The sequence below is a fragment of the Perna viridis genome, chromosome 11 (genome assembly GCF_037379345.1).
Source record: "Perna viridis isolate PV_CMFRI_1.1 ecotype Kerala chromosome 11, ASM3737934v1, whole genome shotgun sequence".
Taxonomy (NCBI): domain Eukaryota; kingdom Metazoa; phylum Mollusca; class Bivalvia; order Mytilida; family Mytilidae; genus Perna; species Perna viridis.
Window position 1 is genome coordinate 10,843,892 of NC_142455.1, and position 18,414 is coordinate 10,862,305.

The 18,414-nt window shown below is 35.2% G+C and overlaps 1 protein-coding gene, 1 long non-coding RNA gene and 1 pseudogene across 2 annotated transcripts in view; 1 reads left to right on the forward strand and 2 right to left on the reverse strand.

Annotated features, from left to right (window-relative positions):
• LOC148602958 (uncharacterized) overlaps positions 1-18,414 on the forward strand; it is a 58,320-nt gene that overhangs the window by 18,962 nt on the left and 20,944 nt on the right. The window contains exons 5-7 of the mRNA XM_088552219.1: positions 4,456-4,594; positions 7,905-8,104; positions 9,788-9,835. Coding sequence (XP_088408345.1) covers positions 4,456-4,594; positions 7,905-8,104; positions 9,788-9,835 — 387 coding nt within the window. The remainder of the gene's footprint in view (positions 1-4,455; positions 4,595-7,904; positions 8,105-9,787; positions 9,836-18,414) is intronic.
• LOC148602959 (uncharacterized) lies at positions 155-9,959 on the reverse strand. The gene is made up of 3 exons (XR_015916465.1): positions 9,782-9,959; positions 3,684-3,762; positions 155-1,619 (listed from the first exon to the last, which is right to left on the reverse strand). It is a non-coding gene; the product is annotated as an uncharacterized LOC148602959 (long non-coding RNA).
• On the reverse strand, positions 12,966-13,866 carry LOC148602960 (uncharacterized; annotated as a pseudogene).

Genomic DNA, 18,414 nt, shown 5'->3' on the forward strand with positions numbered 1-18,414 from the left:
TTTTGGTTATTACCCGTTACTTAGTCTTTCTGGTCATTAAATCGTTGCCAATTTTAAACGGAAACATACTGTCAATTGAAATATGTACCGATACGAAGCTCATTCTGTTCAATATATATCTTTATTTCCTCTTCACAAGAGAGTATACTGGCAAATAAAAAAATATATACTGTACGAAGCAAAAAAAAATAATAATATTTTTTTTGTAAAAATGAAACGAGGGGAAAGTTACTAGGGAGTCATTATTCAGGTAAAGTGTTCATAACAGATTCATCTGTCAAAATTCTAACTTTTGAGTCTCTTACAAATTTTTAAAGTCGTATAATACACAAATTTTGGAAAAAAAGTCCACCTCACCACTTTCGAGTTTAAATGAAGTGTTGCATGAAAGTATTGTGCACGCTAAGTCAAGCGAAGAAAGATTATCCAAGAATACACTAAACTGGATTGGGTTGATATTGATGATATCCCTCTATAAATCGTCTCATTCGCTGCTGACATGATCACATGACACCAGTAAATGTTCAATCAGGTTGTGAAAAAATGTTTCACACTTATCTCAGACCGAGCAGTTGATATGGTTCTGGTCTCACCATACAACAAAGGTCTGTTATATATTTCACATTGTCACGAAATTCAGGAAACTGCTTGAGAACTGTCCATGCTCTATGTGGTTTAATCATGGGGTGTATTTTGGTGAACGTACTAAAGTTCGGATCCGACGAAACCCTTCCATACCACAGCGTTTGCTCAGTGTTTGTTGATATGGCTACGAACAATACTTGACCATTGTCTTTTGGACTAGAAAGTGCCAGAGTTTGCAAAGTCTACTATAAAATTTGCTAACCCATATTTCAGGGCGATTCGATAGATGTCGGGGATGAATCCAAGTTGTTCAGACACACACATATGTTTGTGTTCCATAAGTCTAGTAATCATAATTCGCTTCGGTAAAGCACTAGGTTGAAGTCTGCGAAGTCTGCCAAAGAATAAAAGTTTGCTCTTGTCCATGATACTTTCCAAAGTATTCCATCCTTGAAGACTAGTACATTTGTCTGATCGAGTACCTTGTGGGAGACCAATGCCATGTGGAATTTTACAGATAAAACGGCGAGCTCTTTCTAGCATTAATAGTTCGGTTTGAGACAGTGTATTCCAAAGCTCACATCCGTAAAGGGCTTCCCTGTAACACATATGAAGTATGATAGACGAACATGTCAACGGATTTAACATAGATGGATGGCATCCAGAATTCATAACAGATATAGCGATTGAACATAGTAGTCTACAGGCTTTTGTCGTTTGGTCCATTGATCTGAACCTAGAGTCGAGTATAGAACTCCGACATGCATTGCAGATGTCACATTAGGTATAAGAACGTTGTATAAAGTCAGAGACAATGGTGAAATCCGTGCTTTGATGGGGGAAACGAAGATATTGCTTTTGGGTTATGAAAAACGAAAAGCTCACATTTTACAGTATGTTTGAAAAATGTTTATCACGGATTGCATTGCTTTTTCGAACGTTGACATCAAAGCTGTCGTCTGCTTGTATGGAGCTTCCAACACGGATGAAGATTTTCTAAATTGTCATCTCCGTATTGTTCGTGTAGGAGGTTTCTAAAAGGGAAATTTAAAATAACAATTATTGTTTTGTTCTGACCAGTACATGTGAGTAATTTTCTTTATTTCAAAAATCGATCTATTTCTATTGTTTTCTACAATCACAACAGAACCATTGCCCACGATAATCTCAATAATGAATAAATTGCAGGATCTAAGTGAAGAAAGGTACCTCCATTTTAAATCTCCTTTTGTTTACAACCTTTTTTTTGTCATATCATCACAACCATCTGAACATTGTTAAAAATGAGCATCTCCGAAAAGTGATATTTCATGTCTTAAACTGCCACAAGTAAACTGGCACCATAATTTTGAAACCATAATGAACGCAGTTGCAGATTACACAAGAGCGCGGTCTTTGGAACAACGATGCGTTCGCAACCGCATGAATGGTAAACCAAAGTCAGTATATAAATGTCTCTTCTCCCATCATTAAAAATAGTGTTGTTGATTCTGCGAACAAAGTCTCTAGCAACATTGTTTTCCAATTTAAAGCACAATACTGCTAAATCTGATTTAATATACCAATATCATAACTTTGTCTATCTGAAGAACGGCTTCCTTGTATTTATGCGTCAAAACTAGAAATTGTAGAGACTACTGACACCACTTCCTCGGCACCATTTTTAGACATTAACCTTCAAAACTGAGACAGTATTCATCTCAGCACAAGCACGGAACAATTTTGATTTTGAAAATTATAATTGCCTTTAACGTGCAGTAATATACTAGCTTCCCCAGCATATGGAATTTATAATTCTCAGTTGTGAAGGTATGCCAGAGGTACAAGTAGTGGTCACTATAATTCTCAGTTGTTAAGGTATGCCAGAGCTACAAATAGTGGTCACTTCTCTGATTTCTTTATACGCAATCGATTTCTGACAGACAGGTTTTTGGAACAAGATAAAAATAATAGGCCTCATACGCTGTTTAACATCTAATCGTAATGGAAACGGTTTTGGGTTGGTGTTAGCGCGCTTAACAACTGGTTATCCCACCATTTTTGTGAGAAATGCTAAGTCGGGACCATTAAGGTAGAATCAGGCAACGTTTTGTTTTTTGCCTTGATATTGCCTTTCGTTACATAAATAAGAGTTTCCTTTTTGACTTCTCGTATTATTTATTGCCTAGAATTTTTTTTGGATATTTTTGTACTGAACAGAAAGTGCCATATATGCCATTTTCACTACAGTACTAACATTGTAAGGGTATTCAATTTGACAATGAAAAATATGTCATTTATGCGATTGAAGCTCCGACTAGCTCTAACGGGGAGTTGAATGACACGTGATTCTTAATGCAAGATTAAATTCCCTATAAAACAAAAGTAACATTATAAATCAAGTGCAAAGAAAAGTAACTCTAACATCTTTTAATGACCAATTCATGGCACTAAATGTATACGAACTTCGACGATACGCTAGTTACATTAAACAAATAATGGTAATATGAGAAAGGTGGAACATATGAATTCAAAAACCTAAGTCCTTTCATTATTTTTGTCAGCCGTGTTATTAAATTCCAAAATAGTGAAATTTGATATGATATCTGGTTTTATTGTCCTTATGCATTCTGTACTAAGCCGTATTGCATCATTTTCGTACACATTGTGGTGCCATGTTTTGAACATCCCTATCTTGGAAATAGCTTAGATTCGATTTATATTTAATCATCGAAGCCAGCTAATGTTTCCTAGACTGGTGTGGTTCTCAATCGCATTCAAAGTATACGAAAATGAAGCTGCCGTAATACTGTTTTTAAGTTCCCGATTTCACATGCATGAACCGGATATTGATGCTTTTTCTGCCCATAAGTATGCAGGACCCAGTTGATTATACAGCCATTTAGGCTTCCTTCGGGGGCGTATAAAATGTATACCTGAGATGACATAGCTCAAAACTAAAGGGTGAAGTTTATTGCACATCTATGTGAAAAATAATACTTTGCACCACTACACAAAATACAATAACTAGAGCAGAGTAAAAAGACGTAAATTAAGTAATTGATAGAAATAGTAAAATTCATATGTTATAACATCTATATTGAAACTAAATACCTTACCTCACATGTGATGCAAATGATTCATCCAATATCATCTAGTTACTACTGATCTAGTCTATTCTAACAAATGCGTGGATATCTACACAATAAAAACAGCAATCATAAGTCATGTTTTCCCATAACCACAATATGTCTAGTTCAAATGCTTTTATCAATAAAACAATGAAATATAAATATGTAAAACTGTCAGATATATGATTTTACACTTCAATTATGATAAGAGTCTATCAAATAACACATTCATCTAAGTCAAGTTGTTAATATTATTTTTAACTTCTTTAGTTTTAACTTTTTAAATGTGGAATTAATTTCATATAATTTTAACTAATTTATCAAGTTTACCATAATTTCGCACTTTCACACTGAAAATTTCAATCTTCCGAAATAAGGGTCTAGAAAGTTAGTTAAGTGAATGTAAGCCAAACTATGAGAAAAAATATGGCTTCCGACCAAAAAGAACTTTCTAACCAACAATAGAAAATTTCCTCCAAAAACTGAACTATATAAGGTCAGTGTCTCACTCTAATCAGCATACTATAAATAAGTAAAACACATGTACTGTCTAATATCAAAACATACAGGTACATGTACATACTGCACATGTATAGTTAAAGGTAAATCAAAGTACTGAAATACTGAGTACTGGTCTATGAACATTTGAAGTAATGAAATAAAAGCAGCATAACAAGTCAATCAAAAACACATCAATAATAATAATCGTACAACCACAATATGAAAAACCCACTATAATACGCGATTTATAACTTTTCAGGATTTGAATTACATGTTGCACAGAAATTAAACTTTAATGAAGCCAAAGAACAGTGTGCCAAGTCGAATAGTGAGTTATGTGTAGCAAACACTCCTGAGAAGTTCCGAATTTTTAAGGAATATGTACGGGCAAAAAGGGAGTAAGTATATTGACTACACATCATTCTTCTTCTTGTTGTTCGCCATTACACTTGAATGCCAATCTCCTCAACAAATCTGACCGTCTTCTGTAGGTCTTCAACAGGTCCATACAGTTTCTCTGTAATGGGGGTTGGTTTATCCCATATCTTCTCTCTCTGTGCCTGGTGTAACTTGCACGTCCGCAGAAAGTGATCTGTATTCTGCTCTGCTTCTCCACAGGGACACATAGGTGATGGTATGACATTCAAAACTCCCTACAGATGTTGGTTGAGTCTGTTGTGTCCTGTCCTGAGCCTGAATATTGTAGTTTGCTCAGATCTTTTTAGTTGATGGTAGCTATCTTGCTTCTGAGGGGTTCGTGCAGAGATTTGATGATGGTCTTCATCTCTGTTGTTGAAAGCCTTCCTTTGCTAGCTTATCTTCTTTTTCATTTCCGTTGATTCCACAATATGAAGGTATCCACTGTATGGCAGTTTTAAGGCTCTTGATGAAATAAACAGCTCTTTCAAGTTGTGGTAGTTTGTTGTTGGTCAGTGCTTGTATTACGGAGAGGGCTTCTGTTAGGAATACTACTTGCATATTTTCTGCGTTTTCCTTGATGTAATTTGCCGCATGAATGAGTGTTCTTCAGTTGGAGCAATGTACTCCTGTTGTTCTCCATTTAGGTATTCTATGTAGATACCGGTCCCTCCTTTTGTTGTTGCATTTGTGGCTGAACCGTCTGTGTAAACTCTTGCCCACAATTCTGATGGATTCTCTTCTTCCAGCATGCTCATTGTTACGGTCTTTCTGACGATGTTTGATTGTTCATCTTTGGCACTGAGTAACGGAACTGTAGTCTGAATGGTTACATTGATGTTATTTTCCTGACTGGGATTTAATTGCCCTTGTGAGTGCCTTGTGTGTTGCCTGTATCTCACTTGACCAGTATGGCTTGTAATTCTTTCTTATATCTCTTGGTATACTTTCCTTTTTTGCCTTTCATACAACAGTGTTGAATGCTTTCACCACATTGTTAATATTCTTTCCCTCTATTGCTATGTCGTCTGAATATAGCTGAAATATTGCTGCTCGGACGTTAAACCCCAACAAACAAACAAACAAATCTATTGCTATGTCCCTTGTAAGTTCATCTGTTCTAGCTTGACACATACTCCAACTTATCTTCTTGTAATTCCATCTTGGTAGCTGAGCATTTTCAGATGTTGCTGTTTCTGCAATGGATATCATGACAGATCGATGATCACTGCCTCCTAACTGGTCACATACCTTTTTACTGATTTTTTGGTGTGTATAGTCAGTACATAAAGCTAGATCTGGTGTGGTGGTTGTATGCCATCGACGAGAATAAAAAGTAGGCGCGTCAGTGGCGTCGTTGACACGGATAAGGTGGTTTTCATCCTGCCAGTCTTCTATGGTCTCCACTCTTTTGTCCATGGTATTATACCCCCAACTTTGTTATCATTGGGACAGTAGAAGTTAACGATGTTATACGAGCTTTCCCCAACAGTTGCTTTGATTTCAATGTATTCTGCTTCCTCCATAAACTTTTTTGTCTCTAAGGCATTAATGTTGTTTCTTACAAGAGTCATTACACCACCTTTCTTTCTTTCCTTTCTATCACTCCTGAAGACTTGGTATCCTCTGATCTTAAAAGATTTGTCCTCTTGCAGATGTGTTCCTTCAATACAGCAGGTGTTCACATTGTTTTCATGAACTAAGAAGGTGTTGAAGTTCTTCTCCCTTGTTTGATACCCCTTCTGCATTCCCCTGCTCAATGTGGTTGCTCTTTTCATTTCGGTTTGATTTTTCTATGGTCCGTAGCTCTCCTTGTTTGTCCCCTGACTCCACAAGACGAAACTAAGGTACCTCCAGTAGCATTGGTTGGGCTCCTTGGAGACAGAGAGGCCGGCACTGCACCTGTTCATGGTTTCGAGTGTCATTTTGGCTGTTTGTGTGTGGTGTTGTGGTCTGTTCGAGGGCGCTGTATCACCTAACAATTCCGTCTTCAGCACTCTAGGGTTTCCGTCGGGGTCACCCTTAGCTTCTGAACAAAAGTTCTGATCCTGGAAGTACAGGAAGGAAGTTACAGATTCCTGGTTCTGGATTTTCCTCGAGGTTGTCTTCTGAAGCCTTTCCCTTGTCAAAGGGTGTAGCTGCAAGGCAGCGGAGCTTTTAGATCCGAGTTTTCCTTCTCCTAGATGGGCTACCCTCCAAGGTTTACGAGCTCCATCTACACAAGGCTATCTGGTTTTAAGGCGCCAGTGACTACACATCATTGGGTGGATTCAAGATTTAAGGCTGGGGAACATCGAGAAATATTCAGCAAGCTGGACCAGTTGCCTTTTTTATTTTTAAATTTGTTTCTCATTTTATTTTTTAAGTAGCTGTCCTTGTAAGAATCATGCAAAATCTGAAAAATGTGATACACCCCATACACCCCACACACCTACATATTTTTATTTTTGTAATTAAGTTGTTTTATGGGTCTATATTATAAAATTTGTAATTATTCATTCAAATCTACCTGCTCTTAAGAGATAATCAACATTAAAAATTCAATAGATTCCATTGTATTTGAGTGTCATTTACAGAGTTATCTCCCTTAATTTTGAATTCTGCAGTGCATTCTATACAATTTTTATCTCCTATGAGCACGGGTTATACGAAAAAACCAGGTGATAATTTCTGTTTACTGAAGCATGTTAAACAAAATATCAAAAATAAAAATATGTAGGCTTTCCAACCATTTGCATGATTCTTAGCTGGAGTGCTACTTAATTTGTGCTTAAACCAAGATTCCATCCAAATCAGTCATATTTTTGATAGTTTGTAGATTTAATAAATATTTCAGATCTGCAACAAAGAATACATGTCCCATGTCTCCCTTTTCCATACATCCGGTTTAGAAAGTTTTAACTCAAATCTTCATCATAAAGCTTTATGAATATGAATATCATGGTATAAAATTGAGCAAAACCTAACTACAAGTACCATGCTTGAAATCCCTTCCTTCTCAGAGGAAAAAAAAATTATCATACTCCACTCCTCGTCTGTAGCTTGAACAGTGCTGTCATCTTTTTTTTTGAAAGGTACTGTAAAAGAATTAAGTTTTTCGGTTGCTAATTTTCCCAAAACAATTTCGCGTTTTAAAAAAAAACCTTATATAGTGTTAAAGATCGATTTCGCGTTTTTCTGTCCCCCGCTAAAATAACGAAAATAAGGATACCGCGAAAATCAATACATTTATAGTATTACCTCTTGAAAGTTTCTAGGCATCACGCTTGTCCGGTGTGATTTTGATTTCAGGGACATAACTGATCAGTACGTATGGGTAGGAATTTACAAAAATACACAGTTCACCTGGTCAGATGGTAGCGCTATACAGCAACTATCAGAGTGGTGGGACAGTGACCAACCAAACGATAAAAATTGTGGACTTCTAAGGGTGTCAAACTTCCGACTTCACGACGACGATTGTATGAATAATCGTCCATTTGTATGTGCAAGTAAGATTAAATACCAGTCTTTGTAAGAATGAGGCATTAAATGAAACAATTCTTTAAAACCGAAAACTATTTCGATGTATTCACTAAGAAATGTTACTTCGAATAAAGAATGCACCAAATTTTACATGTTTAACGGGGAATTAGTTTTATGCACGGCACTTTAATTCAGAAGTCTTTAATAACTAACTTTAGATAATGATGGCTATTTATAAAAGTTCTCAAAACCTTTTATTATTTTTTTTTATAATTATTATTATAATTTTTTATGGTGGTCCACCATTGCGTTAATTTGCTGCTACAGTGAAACCTATTTAAACCGAATCCTGAATAAACCGGAAACCTGTCTTTACCGAATCTTGAATAAACCGGAAACCTGTCTAAACCGAATCCGGAATAAACCGGAAACCTGTCCAAATCAAACACTTTTCGAAGTGCCTTAATATCAGTTCAGATATATTCTAAACCTTGGTAAAACGAACACGTGTCTAAACCAGAGACATTTAAATTGATGTTAATGTTTCTTTCTAAAGCGAACATATTGTAAAGACCAAAAGTGGTTCGGTTTAGACAAGTTCAACCCTATCATGATTGACCTTTGACATCAAGAGCTTACTGATTGATATAACGTGTTTTAAAAGGAAGTTTCAATTTGACCAAACACATTGAATATCCGCCATTTCATTCGCCTAATCATGGAAGTATAATGTCTACATAATATACTTCCATGGTATAATTATATCTATACATTATAATTTATCAACAAAACAGCTTTTTGGCAAGAGATAATTGAAAGTTTTGGAATAAAAGTTTTGCAATCACAAATATATTACATAATTCCACTGTATTACGAGATTAGCGTATGAATACATGTAAATATTAAGTTATTCTCCGTTTAAGTATCAGGCAAATTGTGTATATTAAGATGTGACATATGAAGAAAAAAAGTTTTATTGCATTATCCAAGTATTTATACCTCATAACCTCCAGACGTAATGATCAAGATATAATTCATAGATCAAATTTAGTTGAAATGCACTATGGAAAAATGGCGGGGAAATTGTCCTGCACATTTGCCCTATATAAGCAGTCAAATAAATATCTTTAAGTCACAGATGCTTCAGGATAAATTCAAATAGTTTTTCAGTTGTTTTCTAGATGTATTGTAATATTTGAGGCACAAAGGACCACATTGAGAAAAAATGATGTGTCACTCATTGCCTGATTCCTATACAGAATGGTACTTAATTAAATAAACTCCTCTGAAATAGTTTTGTCTTTTCAAAATTACATTTACAACAAACCATAATTCCTTGAAACAGTCTTAACAGGGGTCAATATGAATCCATTATACATTTATCAATACCGTAATTGACATTCTAAAATTCTTAGAGAGTTAAGGAGAGAATAGGAATGAATTTAGCAGAATTTCATACCCAAGGTTCTATATCTTATGACAGGCGCGGGTCCAAGGCCAGGACTGGCGCGCCGGGCGTACGCCCCCCACCCCAAATCGGTAAGAAAAAAAATTTCACCGCAATTCAAATCTGGATCCGCCTCTGAATGACTCAGTTCATCGGTACTTTGATTTTAAAATATAGCGTACATACAAACAATAATTTTTGTTATTATTAATGCACGATATATCATAACGGATTATATAACTGTATATATATTTACCTTCAGATTGGACACAGAACAATATTCAGCTAGACTGCAATTCTAATATCCATGGTTAGTACATTGTATATAAATTATGCAAGTTTGATTCGTGAAATTTAACGGTGAAATATTTTGCAAAAAATATTAAGTATTAAATCTTCCCACATAAATTAAAAATTCACAGAGTTCAGAGCAATTGAACATTGCAAAACTGTGTATTTGAATGTATTTTAGATGAAGATATATACTAACAGTACAATTCAACGTTAGAATCAAATAAATTATTCAAATGTTATAAATATGCTAATATCAAATTACATATTTATTGACAATTTTATTAACCAACTCGACTAGATGATTTGTAGAACAGTTGTTTTCGTATTTTACCAAGAACATGTACGTTTATTTGCATTAATCAGTCTTAAATATCCTTTTTGTATAAATGGAAGATTTCTGCAGCTTTTAGTGTCGGTGATCAAAGTTCCCGAAATAACACAATTCTGAAAGCACGAATGTGCAATTGAAATTATATTCTGCTCTTTTGTTTTAGGCATTATAATAGGGTTGCAAGGTGTAATAAATTATTAGTTTGCATATCATAGTTATGTTGGATTCCATTTTGTTTTGTTTTCTATGTGCACATCCTTTGATTCTAATTTGTCTGGTGTATGTTACATAATGTATGTTTTTATATTTAGTCTGAAGTTCCTTAGAGCTTGTCGTTGTATTTGAATGATACGCCAAATCAAAATCAAGTTTTCTTACCTTATTTTAACTTTTTTATTTGTTTGGTTAAATACATGTTTAGGTACATATGCATAAATAATCCAGCAGGATAATGAAGTGATAATATCTAATTCAAAATGGTGGTATCAAATGACCGGAAGTTATGATGCAGTATTGGCCCTGCTTTGATCCATATTAGCCCTCTTTTTTTATCCGTATAGATGCCCGGTTTGAATTCATATCAGTTGGTCAGTTTTAGGCATATTTTATCGTATTTTGGGTAGTTGGTTAATAAAAAACTATAATATTTGGTTTTCTACATCTTAATTGTAATTTGTACATGAACCTAGCCGGTCAAATAACTCTTGCAAAGAGAGATAACTCTGGCATTAAAATAGACTGATACGAGAGAACTAGTCATTGGAGTTCAACTTTTTCAATTCAGCGTCAATTCAAATAAAAAAAATCATCATTTTTGTACTTTGTGGTGGCATATTTTACTTGTCATACCATAGTAATGAAAAACTTATCCAGCAAAACTAAATTGTGGTTACTTGCCGCGGTGAAGTTACAAAATACATACCATGCACGTTTAAAATTCCCAGTTTAGAGAATAACGTGCGAATTGTTTTCGTGTAATCGTGTTAACCACGTTCAGAAATCTTTCCAATTGTTGGTATTTGGTATGAATCCGTTGGTCTTACATTGTAGATGAGTTAAAATAGTGGTTTTGGATACATATTTCACGTGTAACACTACTCAATTGATGTGACCTCAAATTTAAAATTGTGTTTATGGATACTTATTTCTTATACAACAAGTACTTCTTCTTTGATAAATAATATAATTAATGTAACCTCAAATTGTCTCAAATCGTACAAATTGAAGCAAACCAACTATCGTCATTGCTAAAAATAAGATTTCTCGCTAAGAGTTGATCCTGTGTATTGTTGGATTTTCAAAATCTACAATTGTCAAGGGATGTGAAATACTCGAGATATATCTGGCTTAAAATACTATTACTAAAATATTTAAAGGAGAAACCTTTCATACAAAAAGAGGAACTGCTAGATTTTAATATAATATTGTAATTAATTGATGTCCATACATTGTCAACATCTGACCGTGACAATACATTTCGCCAACGTGTTGTGAGAACAATTTGGTTTTTTAAATGCAAGTTTTTATATGAATCAGGCAAAAAAGGAAAAATCCGAAACATGCATGTCAAAAGCTTATTGATCTGACAAGATAATTTCACTCAAGAATACTTTCTCTATTTGAAAAGACCATTATTTGATCTCTGCTTCACTGGATTTGCTCAGAAAATTTTCAATAGAATGTTAGAAAAATGAAGATTTTGACCGAGCTATCTGTCCTTGCAATGTTCATATTCAGTGCTTTTCAGTGAAAATTTAATTAAAATTACCAAAATGATATAGTCTTTTTTCCCTTGATTAAGCCGGCGTTACACATTGGCTTGTAGTTGCAACGCGTGAAAAAATCTAATATGCCACAAACACGCTGATAGTTTTGAAAGTATCCAACCTGTCAATCATCTTTGTAGCGTATTAAATGAGCCTCCAGAGTATTGTTAAGTAGCAGTATTTGTAAGAATCATGCACAGTCTGTAAATTGAGATACACCTAAAAAAGGCTGAACATCATAATTTTTGTTATTAAGTTGCTTGATAGGCATATACATGTAAGATGAAATGTATAATTACATACGTATTCATGTATTCATTCCAATCTGTCTGCTCTTAAGAGATAATTCACGTTGAATTTCCAATGCTTTCTATTGTATTTTAGTGTTATTTACAGAGTTATCGCCCTTAATTTTTAATTCTACAGCACATTCTATATATTTTTTATCTCCTAGAGCACGGTATATATGAAAAGCAACGTGTTAATTTCTGTCAACTGTAACATTTTCAACAAAATATCAAAAATAAAAATACGTAGGTTTTCCAACTATGAATCACATTTTGCATGATTCTTATGTGGAGTGCTAAGACGTACGCAGGGCGTATACAAGCGTTTGTTTCGGGTTAGTGAAACGTTTCCATGCGAATGTGCGCGTATTTCTGGGGTTTAAGTGACGTAGGAAAATAGGTCAACAACATGAACGTGCCTAGAACGTATGTGTTGCGCGTCTCGAACTTACTTCGAACGCTTTGGCGTGTTTTGGGCGTACCTGGGATGTATTATTGTTGGGGATATGTGTCATTTCCGATTTCATGCTTTTAAATTCCCGTCTTAATACATTCCCCCACATTTCTTCTTTCTTCATTCCGTGATGCGACCTAAAGGAAGATAACGTGGAAGAGGCTGCGGTAATGACTAAAAGCATAAGTCTTGAAATGAAGCGGAGAGAGTAAGAGTCGATCATAGTCCAGATAATCGCCCGGTTAGTCCAGTTATCCAACCAATTGTTACCAGTAGTCTATAACTATTCGTTCTTTCCTCTCCATCGCTCAGTGAGAGCAAGTTTTCATCACTGTTGTTCGTAGACCAAATACATCATCTCCAATGATATAGTAGGGGACGTTTTCAGTGTCATGTGGGAGAGGTTCGGCATCAGGAAAACCAATAGGTCAGTCCTCCGTTGCTTATTTAAATTCGGATTCGTTATAAATCTGAGTATTAGAATAGGCACTATTTTCTGAAATGTATAAAAATCAATGCACATGTAATGTTCAATATACAAAGTTCTAAGTACTCTCAATAATAGGGTATACTTTCTCGATTATTCTCTTACATCGTATTCATTATCAAACTTTTCAGGTTCAAAATGTACTAAGCGGAGGGAGACCAATAACCATACTTAGATATTGTATAATTTTGAAGTTCATGAAGTATTACGCATTCAAATCCATCACATATTATTTATGACAAGTAATGTACATTTATATATTGTTAAATCAATGAAATTGTGCATGGAGAAACAAATTGACTACAATGTGCTCAGATACCATTTGATGGAGATACTTTTAAGTTAAAAGTTCATTTTTGTTTTCTTACTCGGGCATAAATTGTTCTTTAACAGCACGACATTCACTATTTCCACCAATTTTAGTAGGTTTCAAAATGCCCGGAAAATGACAAATCTACAATGTTTTAAAATATTCTGAAAATATACAATATCTTATACCACCAATATCTGCGTAGATGAACTTGTAGTCCGCATTCACCAAGGCTAAGAGGGTTATGAAAAAAAAATCCTTTGCAGTTGTGGTAAAAAGACAATGAGTGTACCGATTTCTTAATGGCGATATGCTTTCCATCCAGTGCTCCACATGAATGTGGAAAATGCCATATGTGCATAAAATGATCGGCGATAGCTTTCCATTTGTCTGAAAAACTCGGTGAAGGCATCACCTTATCCGTATATTCTTCAATTATGACGTAACAAACTTCCCTGATAATTTTAGTAAATATGTTGGCTAGGACTCTCCATGAATATTTCATACCAGCATAAGACGATCCAGAAGAAAGATGTCGAAAGATGCAGCTAATTCCGATCCAGGCTTTTATGGTTCTTTGCGAAATGCAATGAACATACTAGTTTACTCCGTATCCATTTATTATTCAACTATACAACCCTCCAGGCCCCTTTGTTCCATTTAAGAAGTTGATATACATTGTTGAAAATAGGGGCGGAAGAACATTTCGTAGGAGTCAAGGATAAATCAATGTAAAGCCCAGAACTTTGGTATGAATTGATGCCAATGGTAGCTGCCATTACCGTCTCCCCTGTCCTCTTCGTCAACGCCTTTCAGTTTTCTGTAGATTATTATGTATATTCGTGTCGATGTGTTTTATATGCTGCAAAGCCATATAAGATATAAGCTCTCCTTACTCGTCTTGTGTAATGACAAAACGAGCAAACTTCGGTCTTTCTATACATTATTTTACATGTCAATTCTGTGCACATGCATTTGTCAGCACAGATGTCAGCACAAGTTTAGGTAAATATCGGAGTAAGCTTTTTTTACACATTCTGGAACATATTATACGTTCAAAGAGCGTTGGGGTAACCCGCGAGTACGTCAAGCGCACGTTTTATACACGCCCGTCAAACGCCCAACATGAAATCAAATAGTCTTGTGGCGTTTGCATGTCTGTGTCGCATTTCAAACGTACCGGTAGTGTGTTCAACGCGCTTATACATGTAATATACAAATAAATGGCATTTTATTTTTGATAGTGACTTTATCACGGTTCATATCATATATGCCCGTTCGGGCTATTATACGTGATGAAGTCAGTGTCTAAAACAAAAGGTCTTTATTTCTTTTATCGGTAATTTGCTATTCACAAAAGAAAATGATGCTCGTTATCTGAAATATATTAGAAATATTACACAAAAGCTATAATTAAATTGGGACTACTTTAATTATATCGGATGACCTCTGATTGTCATGATTTGTGATACGGTCCAGTCAAAATTTAGTACGTATGTCAGTTGAGGAAGCAGCGTAACAGGGGAAGGTTGGCAAGCCATAAGATTAATTAGTTAATATATGTGCATTATTATCAGGATTATTTTAAAGATTATAAACACTACAATGGTGACCGAGTTACGATTTTGCCAGTTCTCATGAAAATAAAGGCACTCCTGCGTAGTACAAATCGATCGAATTCTAAAGGAAGATAAACATCTGGTTACCATCCATGCGCTACGTTTTATTTTAAAATAGTACTTTATAGTAACTAGCTTACAAGACAAGATAAACAGCAGCTATGTACTTAAGAACATCATAGTTTTTACCACATTATTATACTTCTGCGCAAGAGCAGACGATTTACATGAATATGTAAGAATGTAGCAAATTTTCGTTGTGATTTCAGAATAGTATACCGTATTGATTTATTATACCAATTCAGGAAAAAAAATGTTCAAGAAATTTGTTATATTGTTGTATACATGTACCGCATTTTCTTCTGTATTTTTTACAAACTATTGTTCAGAGTAACGGTAACGGGTTGCAAGTAAAAATTTGCCAGTCGTTGCAACGTCATAGTAAAGCTGATTTCATTGGCCTCCACAAAAATGGAATCTCTACGCGGGTAATTGGCGCATGCTTATTGCAAACTGATTCAGTAATTTCGTGTATCAAGTTAGTTAGCCGCTCCGAGCATTATCAGCAAGTACACATTACAAGAGTTTTACTCGAATTACCGATAAAGTATCTTTAACGTATCTGCATCGCTCGGATATTCGCTTGATACCAGGGGGAGAGGGTGGGAGTAACTTAAGTTCAATGGATAGGTAGAGATGTTCGGCCCATATCGGTTAACTTTTTATGATTAGTGATATATGAAAAGGGTAGGAATTTTAGTTGCAGTATTTGTGATTGGGGTTAACATTTAAAGGCTATACAGTTACGCGTGGTTACTGACTTGACATCAATTAAATCATCCTTAAAATCTGAAAGTAAATAAAGATAACACTTAATTGCTAAGAAGGAAGAGATCGGTCCAAATAGCTCTGACATGATAATGATTTCTTTAGATACAATGTCTTAGGTTCTGATCAGCACCCTGCTGTGACATGTAAATACTGATAAATGCCGTGCATATATATGAATGGGTTACATTAATGCATTACATATATGTAAATGGGTGTCCGTTTTTCAATGTTTTCAATGTCAGAATATACAATGTATGAATGGGGTGAATAAACTTTTCAGGGCCGCACACCCGTACCCTTTTGCCTGTTAAGGTACCCCCCCCCCGTACTTGATACAAGCTACATTAGTTGAAAGCAATTTTTTATGCTGCATAAAAATTGTCTAGTGACGTTCCCTGGACGTATACTGTTTGCATTCCGGCGTCCTGTAAGCGTATGCAACGCGCAACTAACGATTGTTTAGGGTGCTTCTCGCTTCTTTACAACTCTGATGAACTTAGTCGATTTTCTTGTATGCTCAACGTACGTCGGTCCACACGTCAATGTGTGACGCTGGTATAAATAAGAAATAATTCATGGAGGGGGAAGATTTGCACACATTTTAACATGGGTACGGCATTTATATTCTCATTTAACACCAAGCGACAACGATTTGTTTAATGAGAATATAAATGCCAAACCCATTTTAAAATGAGTACAAATCTACCCCTGGAAGGAATCATTTCTTTTCTAATATGACAAATGCGGTATTTTTGTGACAAAAATTGCCCTAGGCGTAGCCAAAATAACAGCTGTTCTCCCCCGTATGGAAGTTGGATTAAATTTGTAAATTTATGTCATCGTATGTGTTAAATGTGTGTATTTATATAATTGATTTCAATTAGATAACCTCTCGGCGGTTAAATCATCGCGTAAACTCGCGTAAACGTTTTTAAATGAGTGTTTTGTCTCGAAGCGACAGCGAAAAAAAAAGAGACAGTGCGTAGGTGCTAAACATGGGGTTGTATCGACATACAGTGTTTGACGATATGAAGACGTCATATTCGATGGCAAATTAAAATTTCAAAATGGTATTTTTTTCATACTATGTTTCGCTCATTGGCTGACTTTTTAAGACTGACACTTAAATGTAATGCAGCTCCATTATGTTTAGTTGTAATGTATGCTAGACTTATACCGAACAGCGTGCGTTTACACATCGTTTTGCGTTCGTTTAAACGCACGATAAATGCTTGATAGAAGCGTTCATTTAAACGCTAGGAGCGTTTATTTCTATTTCTGCAGTTCTATACACAGAAAGAAAAAAACATTTACAGCATCTTGATCTAATACGCTTAATTTCATTTTAATGTACAACCTACCTGTCCAATCTAACCCCTTACGGTTATCGTTCTCTTTTTTCAATGACTTAATAAATATAAGTAAATATATTGAAGTGCGATACTCGGTTGTATTCTGTGTCTAACTCACATACAGTCTGTCAAGTGACTCCTGATTTTTCTATAACTATTCCTGATTTTTCCTGACTTTTGAACAATTCCTAATTGTTTCCTGAATTTTCCTGATAACTCCTGATTTTGCACCTTTGCGCCATAAAAAAAAATATTGAACTATTTATATATTTCATAGTGTTATACTAGTAAAACTGAATGTATATTGTGAAGAATGATATTGTGTATTCATTGGGTTGCTGTTTTACATTCAAATTGTGACTTTTCCTCAATGAATGTCACATCATGTAGGCAACTATAGTAGGGGTTTTCTTTTGTTTTTGTCTGTCTGTTTTATATTTTGCATTGAAGGCGGCCATTTTCATGTGACAGACTGCATATTAGTTATCATGTTGCAAATCACTTCCCTGTTTGTCTTCATGCAGTATTTGGAATTTGGTTACAGCTTCCAACAGAGTGGGTTGTACTTGGTCTAATACCTTGGTTTCACATTGTGTGTATTCTAATGCACACTGCTGGCGATAACAATGTTTACATGTGTAAATTTGTATTTAGTGTATTTAATGGCCGAGTTTGAATTCCACACGTACATAGCCTAATATACACACTAACAATTTAAAATTCACAATCAACTACATGTAAGCTAAACTTGATATTCAAGTTCTTACTATTGAAAGAGTAACCAAGGCAACCAAGGTTATAGCGGTAGTCAAAATGTAATCCAGGGACAAAGACCAGACATGGAAAACAGACATACACAACAAAGAACACAAAGAAACTAAAAGTCATACATACAAAGTAACAAAAGTAAATGAGCAACTCGGACACCACTAAAAACTGGGAGCATGGACCAGGTGCACCGGTAAGGTAAGCGTCCTCTTCTTTTCTAGAAACACCCGCCGAGTTGCTCATAAAAAGTCAAGTCCGGGGTAGACAAGTATGTCGTCAAAGCGAACAAGAAAATGCGAATCAAATCTTTATATCCCTACGGTTTTCACGTACAAAGCTTTATTTTTAGATTCAATACGTTTTCAGCGTGTTTCATAAATATTCATAACA